At 36.2% G+C, this 16,662-nt stretch overlaps 1 protein-coding gene across 2 annotated transcripts in view; it reads left to right on the plus strand.

Moving 5' to 3' along the window:
- Nucleotides 1-16,662, plus strand: part of CDK17 (cyclin dependent kinase 17) — an 88,944-nt gene extending 72,282 nt beyond the window's left edge. For both annotated transcript variants that reach the window (XM_026867826.1, XM_026867827.1), the window contains 12 exons: nucleotides 1,486-1,542; nucleotides 3,791-3,905; nucleotides 4,427-4,521; nucleotides 5,371-5,433; nucleotides 8,545-8,668; nucleotides 9,671-9,791; nucleotides 10,329-10,426; nucleotides 10,717-10,822; nucleotides 11,581-11,623; nucleotides 12,460-12,550; nucleotides 12,782-12,859; nucleotides 13,296-16,662. In XM_026867826.1, the coding sequence (XP_026723627.1) occupies nucleotides 1,486-1,542; nucleotides 3,791-3,905; nucleotides 4,427-4,521; nucleotides 5,371-5,433; nucleotides 8,545-8,668; nucleotides 9,671-9,791; nucleotides 10,329-10,426; nucleotides 10,717-10,822; nucleotides 11,581-11,623; nucleotides 12,460-12,550; nucleotides 12,782-12,859; nucleotides 13,296-13,333 (1,029 nt within the window). In that variant the 3' untranslated portion in view covers nucleotides 13,334-16,662. The remainder of the gene's footprint in view (nucleotides 1-1,485; nucleotides 1,543-3,790; nucleotides 3,906-4,426; nucleotides 4,522-5,370; nucleotides 5,434-8,544; nucleotides 8,669-9,670; nucleotides 9,792-10,328; nucleotides 10,427-10,716; nucleotides 10,823-11,580; nucleotides 11,624-12,459; nucleotides 12,551-12,781; nucleotides 12,860-13,295) is intronic.

Below are 16,662 nucleotides of genomic sequence, written 5' to 3' on the forward strand. Positions count from 1 at the left end.
TGGAGTTACAAAGGTTGTTGGATATTAACTTTGCTTGTATTTTGTGATAAAACAGCTTGGTTTCAACAAGCTCCTAAATATGCTTGATGCTAAAGTATCCTTATGCAGTTTTAAAACATTTGCATTCTAACACTAATTTAATAAAGCAAAATTACTCTTAATACTATGTTAACATAATTATGTGCCCATTTTTTCTTAGATATGTCAAATATGTTTGCAGATAAGATCTTTCACTTCCCGTGTATTCTCATGCATGTGTTCTGAAAATTAAGTATTAACCCAACTTCTGTTAGTATTCCTTCAGGTTATGTTGTTGTCAAATCTTAATGCGGTGAGCAGTATTCATGTTACGTTGTATTACCATGGAATAATATACAACTTCAGTATCCATCAGATTTTTAGGAGCAAATCAGTGTCTTCTGACTTGTGGACGTAGATGCTGAAGCCAGTCTGGGGTCAAAGTATTGTTCCTTTAACAAGTGGAGAGCTGTGTTTGGAAATGGAAGGAGGAGGTGATGCTAGGGAGAAAACCCGGCTTTTTTGTCTTGATGTATGTTCAATTGTCGGTAAAGCAAAACCCCATGAAGTCTATGGATTTTGTGTTATGACGGGGTACAGGCTGTATGCACTTTGCAAATTGTTTAAAAATTCACATGTTGTACATGTCTACTTTCATCATTCTTCACACTGTAAGAACAGTATAAAGCTTTGGTATAATTGACAGCAGTCTTACATGAAAATAACTATAAGAGATAACTGGATTAAATGTGAGAGTAGCAGTGGGTTTGAACATGAAAAAAGTAATGATCTTACAGTCTTCAGAGAAAATTGTTATATAGTCAGGCAAACCCTCCTGGCTTGCATTGCAGAACTAAGTCGGTGACAAAAAAAGAGGCGGTGAATAGATCCAAGTAAAATACACCAAGACGAAGTTATGAAACGTAAATTGTTGAGATTAAGCTGAAGCTTGTGGAGGAGCGATATTTAGGGATTTTACTGGCAGTTTTAGACTGAAAAGCATTGAGTAGTCAGAATGGGAGAAGAAACCTGGAGCTAAGATCTTGAATGTAACAAATATTTCAAAATAAGTAGCAACCTATGGTTATGCTGAGCCAGAGAAAGGGATGGAATAGTTTGAGATTACTTCTGTGCTATAATAACCTCATTAGTAGTAATCATATCAGAAGAGTAGAGAAGACCTAAGTAGGAGGTAGAGTGAAGTGAGATTTTGGTCTAAATGTAACTCTGTATATAGCCCTTCTAGGATACACAGTAGACTGGCCAACAGGCTGAGCATTAGGCTTGGATGCTGGGATGCATTTATATCATAATATGTTAAATTATTTTTAAAATAGCAGAACTGTGGAGTGTTTGGTCATGTACTGTCAGGTATTTTTCCAAAACAAGTTTAACTTGCTGATTAAGTGATGTATAAATAAAGCATTCAGTTTTAGTGATCGATTTTTCCATTTATTTTCATTGCAGTCAGAAATTGGATTTGGAAAAATGGAAACCTATATCAAGTTAGAAAAACTTGGAGAGGTATGTATAGCTTTCTTTGGAAATGATTAGTGCCTTGATGACAATGGCTTATATAAAGTGTTACATAAATGTTAACTGAAAATCTCCATATCCCTCAAAATACCCATTGAATTTATCTTTTCAGTAAATGAAACATATTTAACATGTGTAACAATGTCATAACCACACAAATACTCTGTGCCTATATATAAGAAAAAAAAAAAAGGAGGAACTGTCACTGAGCTGGGGAAGAGTAAGACTCCATTAGCAAATGATCTGTGGGCTGGCTTTGTGTGCAGATAGATAAAATTACTCTGTTGATAATAAAACTAGTTAAGTCTGGTGTCCTCCTGCCATGAGTTAGGTGTTAGGGAGTGCTCATGCTGGACAAGAAGCCAGCACTTGCAAGGAGCAGGCAGTAACTCTGCATGTTCTGGTAGGAAAGCCTGTCTGAGCTGGGCAGCCAGACAGGTGCTGCCAAGTGAAGGAGGGCTGCAGTCCAGCTTTCTACCTCCACTCAGCTGCCGTCTTCTGGAGAAACGGTAGAATTCAGGAGGGCCCAGGTATCCGTCCTGTCCAAGGTGATTGAGGTTTGCCAACAGGATCAAAAATGGACAAGGAGCACAGGAGTGGGACACACTGAACATTACAGAAGGAAGCAAGGCTTGTTGGCATCTCTGCTGTGAATATTGCAGCCAGTCCTCCATTTGCAACATTTTAATTTCCAAACATTTATTTTTTATTTTGCCTCTAGTATTTGCTAGATGGATCACTAGACATGACGTAACATTGTGTATCTTTGGATGAATGTTAATCTAGTAGCTATCAGGTCATAGCTGTGGATGTATATTATCTCACTTGCTTACAAAGTATAGTGGACAACACCATATATGTAGAATCATAGAATTGTTTAGGTTTGCAAAGACCTTTAAGGCCACTGAGTCCAGCTGTAAACATGCCAAGTCCACCACATGTCCCAAAGTGCCACATCTACACATCTTTTAAATAACCTCCAGGGGTGGTGACTCAACCACTTCCCTGGGCAGCCTGTTCCAATGCTTGACAACACTTTCAGTGAAGAAATTTTTCCTAAAAATTCCCATTCCCTCAGCTGCTCCTTATAAGACTTGTTCTCTACACCCTTCACCAGCTTCATTGCCCTTCTTTAGACACGCTCCAGCACCTCAGTGTCTTTCTTGTAGCAAGGGACCTGAAACTGAACACAGTAATCAAGGTGCGGCCTCACCAGTGCTTAGTACAGGAGGATGATCGCTTCCCTAGTTCTGCTGGCCATGCTATTTCTGATACAAGCCAGGATGCCATTGGCCTTCTTGGCCACCTGGGCACACTGCTGGCTCATATTCCACCAGCTGTCACTAGGTCCTTTTCTGCCAGGCAGCTTTCCAGCTTTTCCTGCTCTTCCCCAAGCCTGTAGCATTGCATGGGATTGTTGTGACCCAGGTGCAGAACCTGACACTCAGCCTTGTTGAATCTCATACAGTTGTCCTTGGCCCATGGATTCAGCCTGCCCAGATCCCCCTGTGGAGCCTGTAGTACTGTGCTGTAACCTAGGGCAGTTTCTGTAACCTTGTTGCTTCCTCTTTGCATTTGCTGGGATTAGTTGTACCTACTTGCTGTTTTGTCAGAATGACTTGTCCTTGCGTAATAAGCCTTGAGAGTTTTGAATCTTACTGTCTAGAAAAAGTAAAATTGAGAAAGATAAGCTTCATAATATTCAGCATTCTTTATATCAACCAGAAGGAAACTTTGGCCACATCCCCCTCCAGCACCTCCCCCCTACCCTCAAACTACTCTGAAATCTGTAATGAAGACAAGAAGCTATGAAAAGCAGTTCTGTGTTTTCATATAAGTACTGGAAGAGTATGTCTGCAACCTTTGAAACAACTGCAGTGTAGTGTAGAGATACCTGAGCTAGTTTTAATCAAATAAAGACTTTGAAGAAGGTAAATGGATCCCAGCAGTGAACTTAATACTACCTGATCTGACTCTTTCAATAGCTGTGTGTTGTGTAGCTTTCTATGTAATTTTCAGAGTTGTTAAGCATACATGTCCCTTGTGTCTTATGTGTGTTCAGACTTGTGCTTACAAATTATTTTTGTAGCTTTACATATATCAAAAGAAGACAATGTAAAAACCATTCATATCCAAAATGAAGCCTCTTAGAACCTCAGACAAAAGTTTTCTTTCTTGACTGACCTTTCAATGAAGGAATAACTTGTAATACTTTCCTTCTTTTTCCATTTTGTAGGGTACTTACGCAACAGTTTATAAGGGGAGAAGTAAATTGACAGAGAATCTGGTAGCTCTGAAAGAAATACGCCTGGAACATGAAGAGGGAGCACCATGCACAGCCATAAGAGAAGGTGATAACCTTTTTTTTTTACTTCTTAGAGTTTCAGATACTTCTGCATTTCTTTTTGACCAAAGTCTTGTTGGTACTTAGAAATACAGAGGCTACATGGTAGATAAATGAAATTGCTATTAGTTTTGCTGAGAAAAATTTTAGTCTAGATGTATTAAGAGTGTTTCAGATGTATTTATGGGGAGGTGATTGTGTTCTCAAATGTAGTATTATAAACAGAAGATTTTATACTGAATTTAGACTGTAGGGTAACTTTCACGGATTCAGAATATGTTTTACCAAATTACTACTGATGCCTGAAATGGATAATGTACAGTTTATTATTGTTTACAGTTTGTTACTCAAATGTCTGTTTGGTGTTTTGATTAAATACCTTTCTTATTTACTTAATCTATATGAGTCTTATGTTCTTTAAAATAACTTTTTAATTTTTTAAAAGACTTGAATGTATGAACTTCCTAGAAATGCATTTATTGCTCTTGTGTTTTGTGTTTATCTTAGACTTACAATTCTCTTTTGCAGTGTCATTATTAAAAGATCTGAAGCATGCAAATATTGTTACATTACACGATATTGTGCACACAGACAAGTCTTTGACTCTTGTTTTTGAATATCTGGTAAGTGCTTAAACAACTAGTAAACATTACATTTGATTTATTGTTTCTAAGTAACACAGACATAACGAAGTTGTGTACTCTTTTTAAAAATACTGGCACTGTTACAGTTTTCTCCTGCATCTGGAATCATTCAACCAAAAATGAGAAAAGTATATTCAGTTCTTAAACTGCTGTAAATGGGTAAATGCTGTTCTAATCATTCCAGAGTTTCATTAATAGCAGTTAGTGGTGATCTACTTGAGCAAACTGCCTACTTGTACCAATATTTTTAACTGTAAAAAAAGGATAATCAAACTATTATTCAAACAAAAATACTCTTTTATGATGCAACTCTCGCAAGTTAGCTAAGGAAAAAAACATTCTTCAAAGTAAACAACACATTCCGTCTTTTTGTAACAATCTTTTCAAGCAAATATCCGCAATTACTTACCTCAGTCATTTCCCTCTTGCATTGTAGACTTTTCACTTTCTCATGGAAACTTTACCTAATGATCTTTTCATATAATGTGATGGAATATATAAGCATAATAAGAGGGTGAAAAAGAACTCTTTACTTCCAATATAACTGGAGAATATAGCAATAAAATACTGTGCCACACACAAGATGGAGGAGAAGGCAATAACAAATATTTTGCCTGAGATGGTGTAGCTTGCTGGAAAACATGGGTATTTATATCCTCTGGAAAGCCAGAGTTTTCTGCATGTTCAGACTTTTGGGGTTTTTATCACTGAACAGCTTTTGTATAAAACTCCATTTTCTGATTAATTATTTCAGTTCTAACAATAAATAATATTCATGTAATCTGTTGTCCACTATTTTACTGAATAATGCTGATGGTGTTTTGACAGGACAAAGATCTGAAACAGTACATGGATGACTGTGGTAACATCATGAGTATGCACAATGTAAAGGTGAGTGTTTTTAGTGACAGTCTTCCAGCTTTCTCTCTTCTAAGGATTTCAGAGAACTTAATAATCAGGAGTTATATGGTTAATGGCTTTTTTTAAAAAAATAAAAATCAAAATTAAAAAACTTAACCTTTTTGACCTTTGGCCCTTGCTTAACTGCATTTGACATCAGATGGAGTCTTTTGGTTTTGATGGCTTTTAAGTATTGAAAGCACTGAGAATGGGAAATTATATAACTTCATGTTTTCATTCTCTTTGAAGTTACATATTTAAAACTTAAAATTTCCTAAAAAAAAAAAAATACATTCATAACTCTTTCGACCTCTTAATGTCCTTCCATTATTTTATATTCATTTATTAAGTCAAGTCTGTAGTTTGATATATCCTCAACTAAAATTTATATATACACACAAAAGAAAATGTAGCCTCAATCATGAATATGGGTTTGGATGCCACTGCCTACCACATAAGAAAGAAGTCTAAAATACATATTTAAGAACAAGTGATGTTTATCTTTCCATTATTAATAAAATGGAAATTAATTTCTTGAAGGTTTAATTGTCTGTTCCTTCTAACTATGGCTGTGGCCAGGTCAGGTGACTTGGTTTCCAATCCGGCCAGCTGAAATTAACTCAGGTTCAACTATAACATCTCTTGCAACAAGCAGGTTTTGATTTGGAAAACAGGAATAACTCTTTATGTTCTTCAATTATTACGGCTTTATAAACAAGATTCTGAACAGAGGACGATCCTGCTTTGAAATGGACAAAGTTGTCTGAGGAGGCTGAGTTATCAGTGTCATCCTGCTGTGTTGCAGCCTATGCTTGACTGTACCTTCAAAACCTCTTCATTAAGCCACATATAATTCATATAAGGGATGTTATTTGTATGATAGGTGTGTTTGAAAAAATCTTCCGTGCCTCTTTAAAAAAAATTAACTGTGATCCTAATGAACAAAACTATGAATGTGCACACATGGTGGGAAAATTACTTTTATTCTTATACAGTAGCACATGGCATAAATGTGGTTGACAACACAATGTACTAAATACTGTGATGAGCTTTGTGTGCATTCCAGTAGAGTTGTCATCCTTGGTTTTGGCTTAGTTACATGTTGTCTGTTCTTAGTTGAATTGCGTATGGAATTCAGTCTAGATACTGGTTACTGTTTGGTTAGCTTTTTCTTTTATTCTGTGTCACATTACAGTAAATCCCTCTAGGGAAAGACATCTGCCCTTAACCTACTCAGTTTCTTCCTTTGGGAGTCTACAAAGGAAAGTTCTTTAATTTGTACCTGCTTCAGAGAGACAATGAAAAACATAATTATGCTTGTGTTTTTAATTAGCTACAAGTTAATAAGTAGTGCTTTAGGCCTAAAAAAAAAAAAAAAAGAAAAAAGAGAAGCTGTAAGTGGGAAGCGGGCTCCTATAGGAAGTGCAGTTAGAACAAGCAGAATCTGTTTGTGGTAATCTGAGCTAGAGCAGAGGAACTGTTTTTCCTTGTTTGCCTGTGGTTGAAGCTGTGGCCTAAGAGCAGGTTTATATGGTACCTTTGGCACTGGGAAACCAGAACAGCTGCTTAACTGTGGTAGTTGTAGGTGCTTACCTTACAGTAACTGGAGGGGTTGGGTCATTATTAACATTTGAGAGACCTCCCTATCATCACTCCCCTCACATTCCTCAACTAATTTGAGTTTTTTTGAATTGTAATGAAACAAAGATGTATAATATAAAGATGTTTGTTATCTCTGCAGGTATTACCTGTTTCAAACAGAACTCTGAGCTAATACATGCCATCCTGTGCATTTCCAAAAGGATCCCTGTCAGCTGTGGTGAAGAGCCACAGTTTCTGTAGAATAATCTGCTTTGCCTCCTTGACTGACCTTTGCAGTCCCAGTGTACACAGCAGTCCTGTTAGTATCTCTTGGACTGACTAATCCTGCAACAGTATGAACATGAATAGATGAGAAGGAACTTGTTGCTTCTCACTCTGCTCTACAAAAAAGAAAAGGAAAGAAAAAAATCGATCCCAATTCCTTTTTTCTAGAACAGATAAATCCCACATAAGCAGACTGAGAACAAATGGATATGTCCATCTTAACAAAAAACATTTGATGGTGTCACCTGGTACAAAAATAAACTGATGTGTTAGAAAATGGTCATATAAAACCATTCTAGTGTTTCTCCTCAAAAGTCCTGTTATATGCTGAATTTGTCACATTGGTAAACACTGGTAAACGTCCTCAGCCAGTATAGGTGATCAAATGTACGGCGAAAAAATACAGAGTGTTACAGATCTGTCTTTTTTGTTGTACATTTGATCACCTATACTGGCTAAGGACTGTTGTGTGGTAAATGCCAGCAATGGCTGTCCAGAAGTCCCATGGTCAAGATCAGACCTTTTATACATACAAAAACTGCAAAATAGTAGTTCTTAATGCAGTGATATAGTAAACTTGCTTGGTTGCCCTTTGCTAAACCCTTCTTCATCCCTTACTACTTTTATGTCTGTGATGTGCAGCATTAATATGCATTGCTGAAGTTGCTTGCTTGGCTTGCTGTTCCAAAGGACTAAAATAAACCTGTGTATGTCTTGGGCTGTTTTTAGTAATCCTCATTTCCCCATTTCTCTGTGTTTTGTGAGCTTGTGAATCCAAGTGTATTTTGTCCAATGGCACACCGAAATTTTCTTTACATAGTTTTGCACAATCAGATAGAAAGGATGCTGAGCTGCATTTTCAGAAGTGATTCTGTGTCAGAAAGGAACTTGTGAACGGTCAGAGACAATTAGTGTGGGGAAGAGCATTGGTAAATGCTTACTTAAAAATAAACAGCCCTGTGGTTCCCTTCAGTTGAGAACAAATTACTCTTAAAATCTTTGTTGTAAAGTATCATCTTAGAGTAGTGCATTAGCATAAAGGGATTTTAAATCTAAACAGTAAGGATGATGTTCACAGTGTGTTCATATGGAAAAGTAACATACTTTTTGAGAAGTATTTTTGTCCTGCTTACAATACAGAGCCTTAACTCTGCAGTGCCCAAATGGGCTGTTACAGTCGTGTAATCTGTAGATGAACATTTTTAGTCTAATTTATATAAATGTTCTCTTTTGTAGTTATTTTTATACCAGATTCTTCGTGGTTTGGCATATTGTCATAGAAGAAAGGTATTACATCGAGATCTGAAGCCACAAAATCTACTAATTAATGAGAAAGGAGAACTGAAACTTGCAGACTTTGGTATGGCCTGAAATTGTTCTGTAACAAATGTTTTCTTCAGTTAGCAATAGAGAGGCATCTTTCCTTATAAAGGAAAGATGAGAGCATTGGGTCTGTAGTGAATTTCTGTGTTTTCAAATGGAAAATAACTGTCAGCATTTTACAGATGTTAGTAATCAAAGGAATATATGTATAGGTAATACTGTTGCTTGACTTGTGGTTTGAAAGTAGTCTTACAGCTTCCTTTGGAATTGGCACTTAGTCAGCTCCTTAAGGTGGATCTCAAGTTGCTTTTCCTAACACTCCATAGTCACTCCAAAGCAGAGTAACCCTGAAGGGAGAGAGAATGTGTCTGTCTGTCTGCTCAATAGTGAGGTGTTACTCCATCACTGATAACACTGAGTTACTTTGCAATTTCCAGTAGAGTGGGGCATTCACAGCTGTTAACCTTCTGTGTCAGGAAGGTCCTTTGCAAGTTGTGGTACCACTGTTTTTTCCCCTTTTATGTGAATGACAGTTGCTCAGAAGATTGCATCTAACATGATAGACCTAAGTTTTATTGAAGATATTACTGACAAACTGACAGTGTCAGGATGGAAAACCCTTGCTGATCCAACACTGGTTGGGTCTGTTTGCACCATTTCATTATTCATTTGTTGCCTTCTGCCTTTTGCAACATAATTCTCAAATGGAAATGGTGTGCAGGGATTTTCACGGGGGTGGGGGGTGGCATTATGCTGATCTAATGCTTTGTTGTTTTAATGAAATTTGTAGTATTGCTCCAGGTTTTGATGTGTTCACCTGACTTCTATGCTTAAAAATGCTGATCATAAGATTGCTGTAAATACTAAGAGGCAAATCACAAGTGGTAGAAATGTATTTATTACGGGTTTTTTTAATGAACATTAAGGGAAGGTGTTTAACAAGTGGCTGATTTAGCTCTTAAAAATTCTTTTTCAATTTCATGCAAATAAAAATATTTCGGCAAGTTGCATATGTAACTCTATTTCCCTTTTTATCAAGGATTGGCTAGAGCAAAGTCTGTTCCTACAAAGACCTATTCCAATGAAGTTGTCACATTGTGGTACAGACCACCTGATGTTCTCCTTGGATCTTCAGAGTATTCAACTCAGATTGATATGTGGTTTGTATAGCTTTGTCTAATTTAAATTTTTGTTCTCAGTCAAGTTTAAAAAATGTCAACTCTTTATTATTATATAGTAGCATTCAAAAATCCTTTGAATTTTTGAAGGCTGCAACTGAGAGATTTTTAGAGAAAGGATTGGCAGAATGGAAAGATGCTGTTACTTCTCTCTGAGAATGCAGAGTACCTTTTTGTTGCTTTGAGTAAGCAGGTGTTAGGCCCACAGTGTTAGGGAAGGAAAACCAAATGTGTTCTCCTAATGACATGTTAAAGTGGTATTTTACTATGAGCTTTAATACAGTTGATAAACTTGACATCTGAAGGAAGAGGATATAATGTAGCTCTGACAGAGGTTTTGTTTAGTGTTGGGACAGTTCTTTTATTACTACACATTTTTCAGAACTATTTTTAATAGCAATATGTGACTAACAACTAATTTAATAATTTGCTTTAATTGAAGAGAAACACAGAAGTCTTTAAGCTGAAAGCTTAAATTGTTGGATTGTTTTTAATTTGTCTTTTTCCCCTTTTATAAAGGGGCGTTGGATGCATATTTTTTGAAATGGCATCAGGGAGGCCTCTTTTTCCTGGTTCGACTGTTGAAGATGAACTGCACTTAATTTTCAGACTTCTGGGTAAGTGAATGCTTTTAGCAGTAATGTTAATGCTGTATGTTTTTCTTCTATGAGAACTGTAGATCTTTATTTATAAACAATGATATTTTATATTGCATTGTAATTAAGGTGAATGAATGTACTCTTGATGAGAAATGATTGAGCTGAGTGCACAGCTGAGTTTGTACAACACAGACTCATTGACTGTTTTCTTTCTTTCCTGTTTAAATGACAGGATTAAATTCTTATTTATGTCAAAGTTGTTTCTTTACCCTTTTTTAAGTTGAATTGGTGCTTTTTTTTAAATGCAGGAACCCCATGTCAAGAAACATGGCCAGGCATTTCTTCCAGTGACGAATTTAGAAACTACAACTTTCCAAAGTATAAACCACAACCTCTCATCAACCATGCACCACGGTACTTTGTTTTATTAATAGAAAATATGCATCCCTGCGGCTTTGCATATTTGTAAACGTGAGCATGTTTCCGAGTATAGTCTGCTACTGAATGCTGGAAAACGACACATCAGTTGTGTTACTGTGGCCAGATAGTAACAGAAAGCATAATGCTGTTACTCTGTGATTACTTTGCCTATTATCATTCAAGATACCACAGCTCCTTACTGACCTGTAGAACTATAAACTTTGATCAATAATGCCTGCAAAGTAGGAGTATTCACACAGCACTTCCTAAATAACCCAATTTCTCTTCTGTTGTTGGCCCATTGTTAAAATGGCCAGGTTTTCTTGAGCAGTTTCTTGAAATCATTCTAAAACCATTATGAGGAATTTGAAGGATCTGCACAGTTATTATAAATAAACTTTATAACAAAGATTACCACATTTTTTTATCGACTCTGAAGAAGATGATCTAACATTGTGTCCTTCTAGTAAACGAGTAGCATTAGGCTTTAAAAAAAAAAGTAAAATCTTTTTTGCTGAAATAAATGATCCAGGTCAACCTAGTCAGTCACAATCCAAAGCTCAGGATTTGTCTGTCTCCAGTGGTTTTCAGTCTTGTTCTAAGATATTGGTACTTGTATGTGTCATTTAGGTGAAAGCATTTCCATGTTTAATTTTTAGGTTTGAGATAATTTAATGAAGTCCTTTCCCTTGCAGCTTTGCTTTCATAAATATATTTCATTAACTGTTTTAATTTGTTATTTTTATTTTTAGGCTAGACACAGAAGGAATTGAATTGATAGCGAAGTTCCTTCAAGTAAGATGTGCTTTGTGGCTTTACTTTTAAAAAGTGCAGTTTTAGAAATTAATATATTATTTACAAAATGTATTAGAAGCTATGGTATCTGTTAGATCTGTCTCAGAGTGGAATATGCATCTGAGTCTGTCATGGATGACAGCTTAGGAAAGGATGACAGTTTGGGAAAGCCTATGTACTGTAAAAATTTAAAAACTGATGTTTCTCTTTTTTTTCTTTTTGCCAGAAGCAATTTTTTCTCTTACTACTTTTTGTAAAAATAAAATTGATTCTGTGTTAGCTAATTCCCTGAAAAAATTAAAACTCTTGTGACAGAAATATTAAGTACAAATACTAATTTTCTGTAATGATTAATTTAGCTTACTACTAAAGAAGCAGTTACTAAGGTGTAATATTACTCTTTGATCTTGCAAATTGTATTTAGAACATGTTGTTTGAAGTTCCATTTTACAAAGAATACTGCAGCATAGTCCATCGAATTGGAAAACTTTCGTGATCTCATGTAATAGCATTTCATTGCAATTTAATATTAGGCAGAAGTCTGTCATCCCGTCATTGTTATATCTATAAATAAAGATTGAGTATATTTTTGACTTGCATCCATTTACAGCAGTTATTTTGACTATTTTAGCAATCTTGTTGTATGTTGATAATACTGACTTAGATAACATATGTTAGATTTCCATGTGTGGAATAAAAGTAATGAAAAGAAATTTGTCCTAGTGAGTTAGCGGGAAATATTGAGCAGTAGAACTCTTATTTTTCCCTTCAATGAAATCACTTGATGCAGTTTTTTAATGAAAACCAACACACTTGTATTTTTTTTACATAAATAGTATGAATCGAAGAAGAGAATTTCAGCAGAAGAGGCCATGAAACATGCATACTTCAGAAGTCTTGGAACAAGAATACACACCTTGCCTGAAAGTAAGAGAAGTAGTAAAGTAGCAGAGTACTATTGAGAGATAGTACATTAAAGCTAAGTACGTTGCTTAAGGAAAAGCTCTTTATTCTGTTAAAGAAGTCTGGTATATATTGACTTAAATATTTGGGAATAGGAACAGGGTTTTTTTTAATCTAAACTGTATAATTTTAAGAACAGAACTCTGTTCAGTAAAGTATACCTGTTTGAATATTAATTTCTTTGTTGCATTCCAGGTGTTTCGATATTCAGTCTAAAAGATATTCAATTGCAAAAAGACCCTGGCTTTCGAAATTCCACTTACCCAGAGACAGGTATGGAAAGCTTAATATTTCCTCATATCTGCAGACAGAATGCTGTGCCAGAGACATTCAGAACTGAAAAATACTTTGCTAGATTAGTCTATGTGAATGTACTCAAACAAATAACAAGAAGTATTTGCTCAGATTCTTGTAGAGACAGAGAAGCCAAATGCACAGAAGGAGGTGAATTTTATTAGGGATGGGCGGAGGGACTGTTAATATAAGAACATTGGAGTTTTAAACCATTACTGTGTAGGTGTTGAACGGTGGCAAAGTAAAAAAATAAAAATAAAAATACAGTGAGTGCAGTTAAAAGGAAAACGTCAGTATTGGTTTAAGCACAAAGGATATTCTCTCCAAACAGAAAGGCAGAAGATGTAGACAATAATAGAACACTCTGTTGTGCGAATGCTTCAGGTTTCTTACCGTGGTCCATGTTCTGTTGTAGGACATGGGAAGAACAGAAGGCAGAGCATGCTTTTTTGAAGTGGGCAGTGCAGAGTCAAGCCCAAGCCTATCCTGTCAATCAAGGACTCGCATCTGAAGGCAGTGCTCTCTGTTGGTGGACTTGGAATCGCAGTTTGTCTACACTGTCCTCTTCACAGTGGAGTCTTTTTATTTCCAACCTGCAGATTATGTTTTTATATTTGTTGTCACAGTGTGACAATTTTTTGTACAGTTGGTTTTAAGGTCTCCTCTGCCACTAGAGCCAGTAGGTTACAGCTGTTGATGTAACTGTAGCTGCAATTTTTGTGCAGGACTGAGAAACACAGTGCATTATTTATTGCGGAATCATTGCTGCTAAATAACTACTGTCTGTATAGTTAACACAACAGTTCCATGCCTGAAGAAGTTGCAATGGCTTTATAATATGTGAATGCATCTGTTTCTCTTCATAAGATGTTCTACTGCTGCAGGGTTTTTTTGTATTTCTTAAAACTGCAGTGTTTCCTGGAATGTAAACATAGCTTTGCTTGGCTATAGGTGAACCATCTTTAATGCTCTTAAGTTCATGGCACTTAATTCTTTATTTAACATTGGAAGTATGTGTTGAAATAGTTGAAAAATTGTAATGCATATTATGTTTTTGAAAAGCACATGGTGTGAAAGTTGATTCAAACAAGTGAACGGTAACTGTTACTTGCTCTCAGATCCTATGTTAGTTGTTGATAAATTAGAGCATGGAGACTGGATGGTAAATTTTGTCAGGCTTACTCCAGCATAAGATACTTGCACATTGTTGTGCATATGGGGCCTGCAGAAACAATGACTTTTTTACCTTGTTTTTACCTTAGAAATACAAATAGCAAAAAGATGATTCATATAATATGTTGGACCCTGACTTACTTTTGAAATTTAGAATTTCATTGCAGAGGAACGGGACAACTTATTAAAAGAACATGGGAATAATGTCACACTTTTCCCACCTTCTTGCTCTCCCATTTGTGTGTTATTCACTTGAAATCAACTGGAAAGATGCAAGTTTGTACTTGATAAGAACTCACTATACTACAGAGCTTTTACAATGGGAACTTAGGGAGTTTTTCAGATCTTAGATGTTATCTGTTTACCAGAGATAGTAAACATGTTACTACTATGCTTATGCATCTCAGTGAGTATCATAAGTACACCCTTGGTGATGGTTACAGTATTTTTAAGCATTTGTGTTCACCTTTATGAACCTATTTGTTTAGTGCATCTTAAAGAGACTGTAAATCTTTATTGGTATATTTTGAAATGGTCATGTAAATCTTTGGCTGGTATATCATGGAAATAGTCATAGATAACTTAATTTTTCCTGACATTCACTGTAAAACATTCAGGGGTCCTACCATTTCTGTTCAGGAAATCCTGTAGTTTATTGTTATTTAACAGTATTAAGTGAATTTTTGTATATTTCATTTTAACTTTATTTGTGAATAGTGATTGTGGCATGTTTGGGGGTGTTTTATTAATATTTCATTGATACTGGTAAATTTGAATTGGGATTTTTTTTTTTTATTTTCTGGAAGAGAGAAATTCATGTGTAATGGTGACTATTGGACCACTACTGCTTTTCAGCATTTGTAAACTGGTTTTACGTTAAATCTTGTAGACCTAACAAACTGCTGTTATTTCTAACTGACCGACCTGTATTAATATTGTACTTTTGAAAGTATAAATATTATGTGGAATTCTTTGGTTTTGTTTTGAAATTTATAATAACAAAGGCCCTTTGTTGTTAAAAATACAGACTAAGTGAACTTGCGGTTCTTGGGGCATTGTTGGAAATGTTTAGCTAGATCTGTGTGTTGTGGGAGTCACCAGTGTTAACTTTGGCTGCTTATTAATTCATGCAACGCAGAAGTAGTGGCAGTGAAAAGTAATCTGGCTTCTCCACGACTGAGCCTGTTCAGGATCTTATTGTAAACATGGTCCGTAGTCTGATTATTAGCAAGCAAGTCCTGCATGTCACCTGGTATCAGAAGTCTTGCCTAGCTCTAGGCTCATAATATGTCTCTTGGACACATACGTGGGTCTTCCACTGATACCAGCGGGAGCGTTGTGTGTGTCAGAGGCAGATTTGGCACTGATGAAAAACCTTTGTCCTGAAATAGTTGTTATATATATTTTTTATAGTTGCTATGGATCTGATCTAGATTTTATACTGATTAACTTTGTAGGAAATATGTTGTAGACGTGATGGTGTTAAAGAAAGAAGTATCAGAAAACCATCTTTTTTTACAAAAGTAGTGAAGATATAGAGTAAATGTTCACTGTGGATAAATGTGGGATTTAGCATTTCTAGAACAGTAATATTTTATAGGTGATAAAAGAACAAATAATGTGGCACTAAAGAGGAAAAGACTTAAAGGTTTAACTGGTAAAATGAAGTGCATTAACAAATATAGAAAGGGATCAGCTGCAGCTAACGAAAGGAGGTTTCAATTTTAAATAGGAATGCAGGGTTTTTGTTACAGATGAAAAGATCTTCTATAAAATTAAAGCACTCTGTTTATAAAGACATTTTTCTAAGGACCTGCAAGGGAATCAGTTTGCTTCATTAGGAGGTAGCTTTAAAGAATATATTTCTTAAGAAACTTGGCATCTGTGTTCAAGTCAGTTTCTTTTATTTTTAAATAACTGTCTATAAGCAGAGACAGTTCTCTGGCAGCTGCCTGTTTGGGGCAGTAGTCAGTGAGTCTGAAGTTGCTGGGCATTTCTCTGACATCCTTTTCGTGCAGTTCAATGTTCTGCCTCCTGTCTGACAGCGCCAGGCACTACGGACTTGGTTTCACCGGCCCTGAGAACTGTAGGGCATGTTGGCCTTTTGGGGGGAAGACCTCAACCGTGATGAAAACTAAGCAGATAGTCACTAAAAATGGATGACTTTTCCAAGATTGGTGTGACAGCCTTTGCTTGAAGATGAGTGATCAGTTAATGAGAAATGGCCTGCAGGTTGCTGCTGATTAATTCTTTTTAGAAGATACCCGGAGTATTCCATCTACCCCGGGGTAGGAACGCCAAGGTGCGTGCATAGGTGTGTGTAGGAATCGGGTGGGCTTGAAGACAAGAGAGAGGCAGATGGTGACGAGGTTGTGTGCACACAGAGGTGAAGGTTGAAGGGAAGAGAGAGGGTGGGTGGAGGATGGCGATTGAGAGGACAGAGTGGGAGATAAAATGGGGAAAACCAGCTGCTCAGCAATGCTCTAGTGGAACTTGCATCTCAACACAGCTGTGTTATTTTTGTGCTGCTTTACCACAGCATTAAGTAGCCAGAGTGTATCCCTGAATTGGGCAATAAAAGATAAAATAAACAATTATTAAAGAATCAA

This window comes from Athene cunicularia, assembly GCF_003259725.1.
Source record: "Athene cunicularia isolate RWA chromosome 1 unlocalized genomic scaffold, athCun1 chr1_part2, whole genome shotgun sequence".
NCBI classification, from domain to species: domain Eukaryota; kingdom Metazoa; phylum Chordata; class Aves; order Strigiformes; family Strigidae; genus Athene; species Athene cunicularia.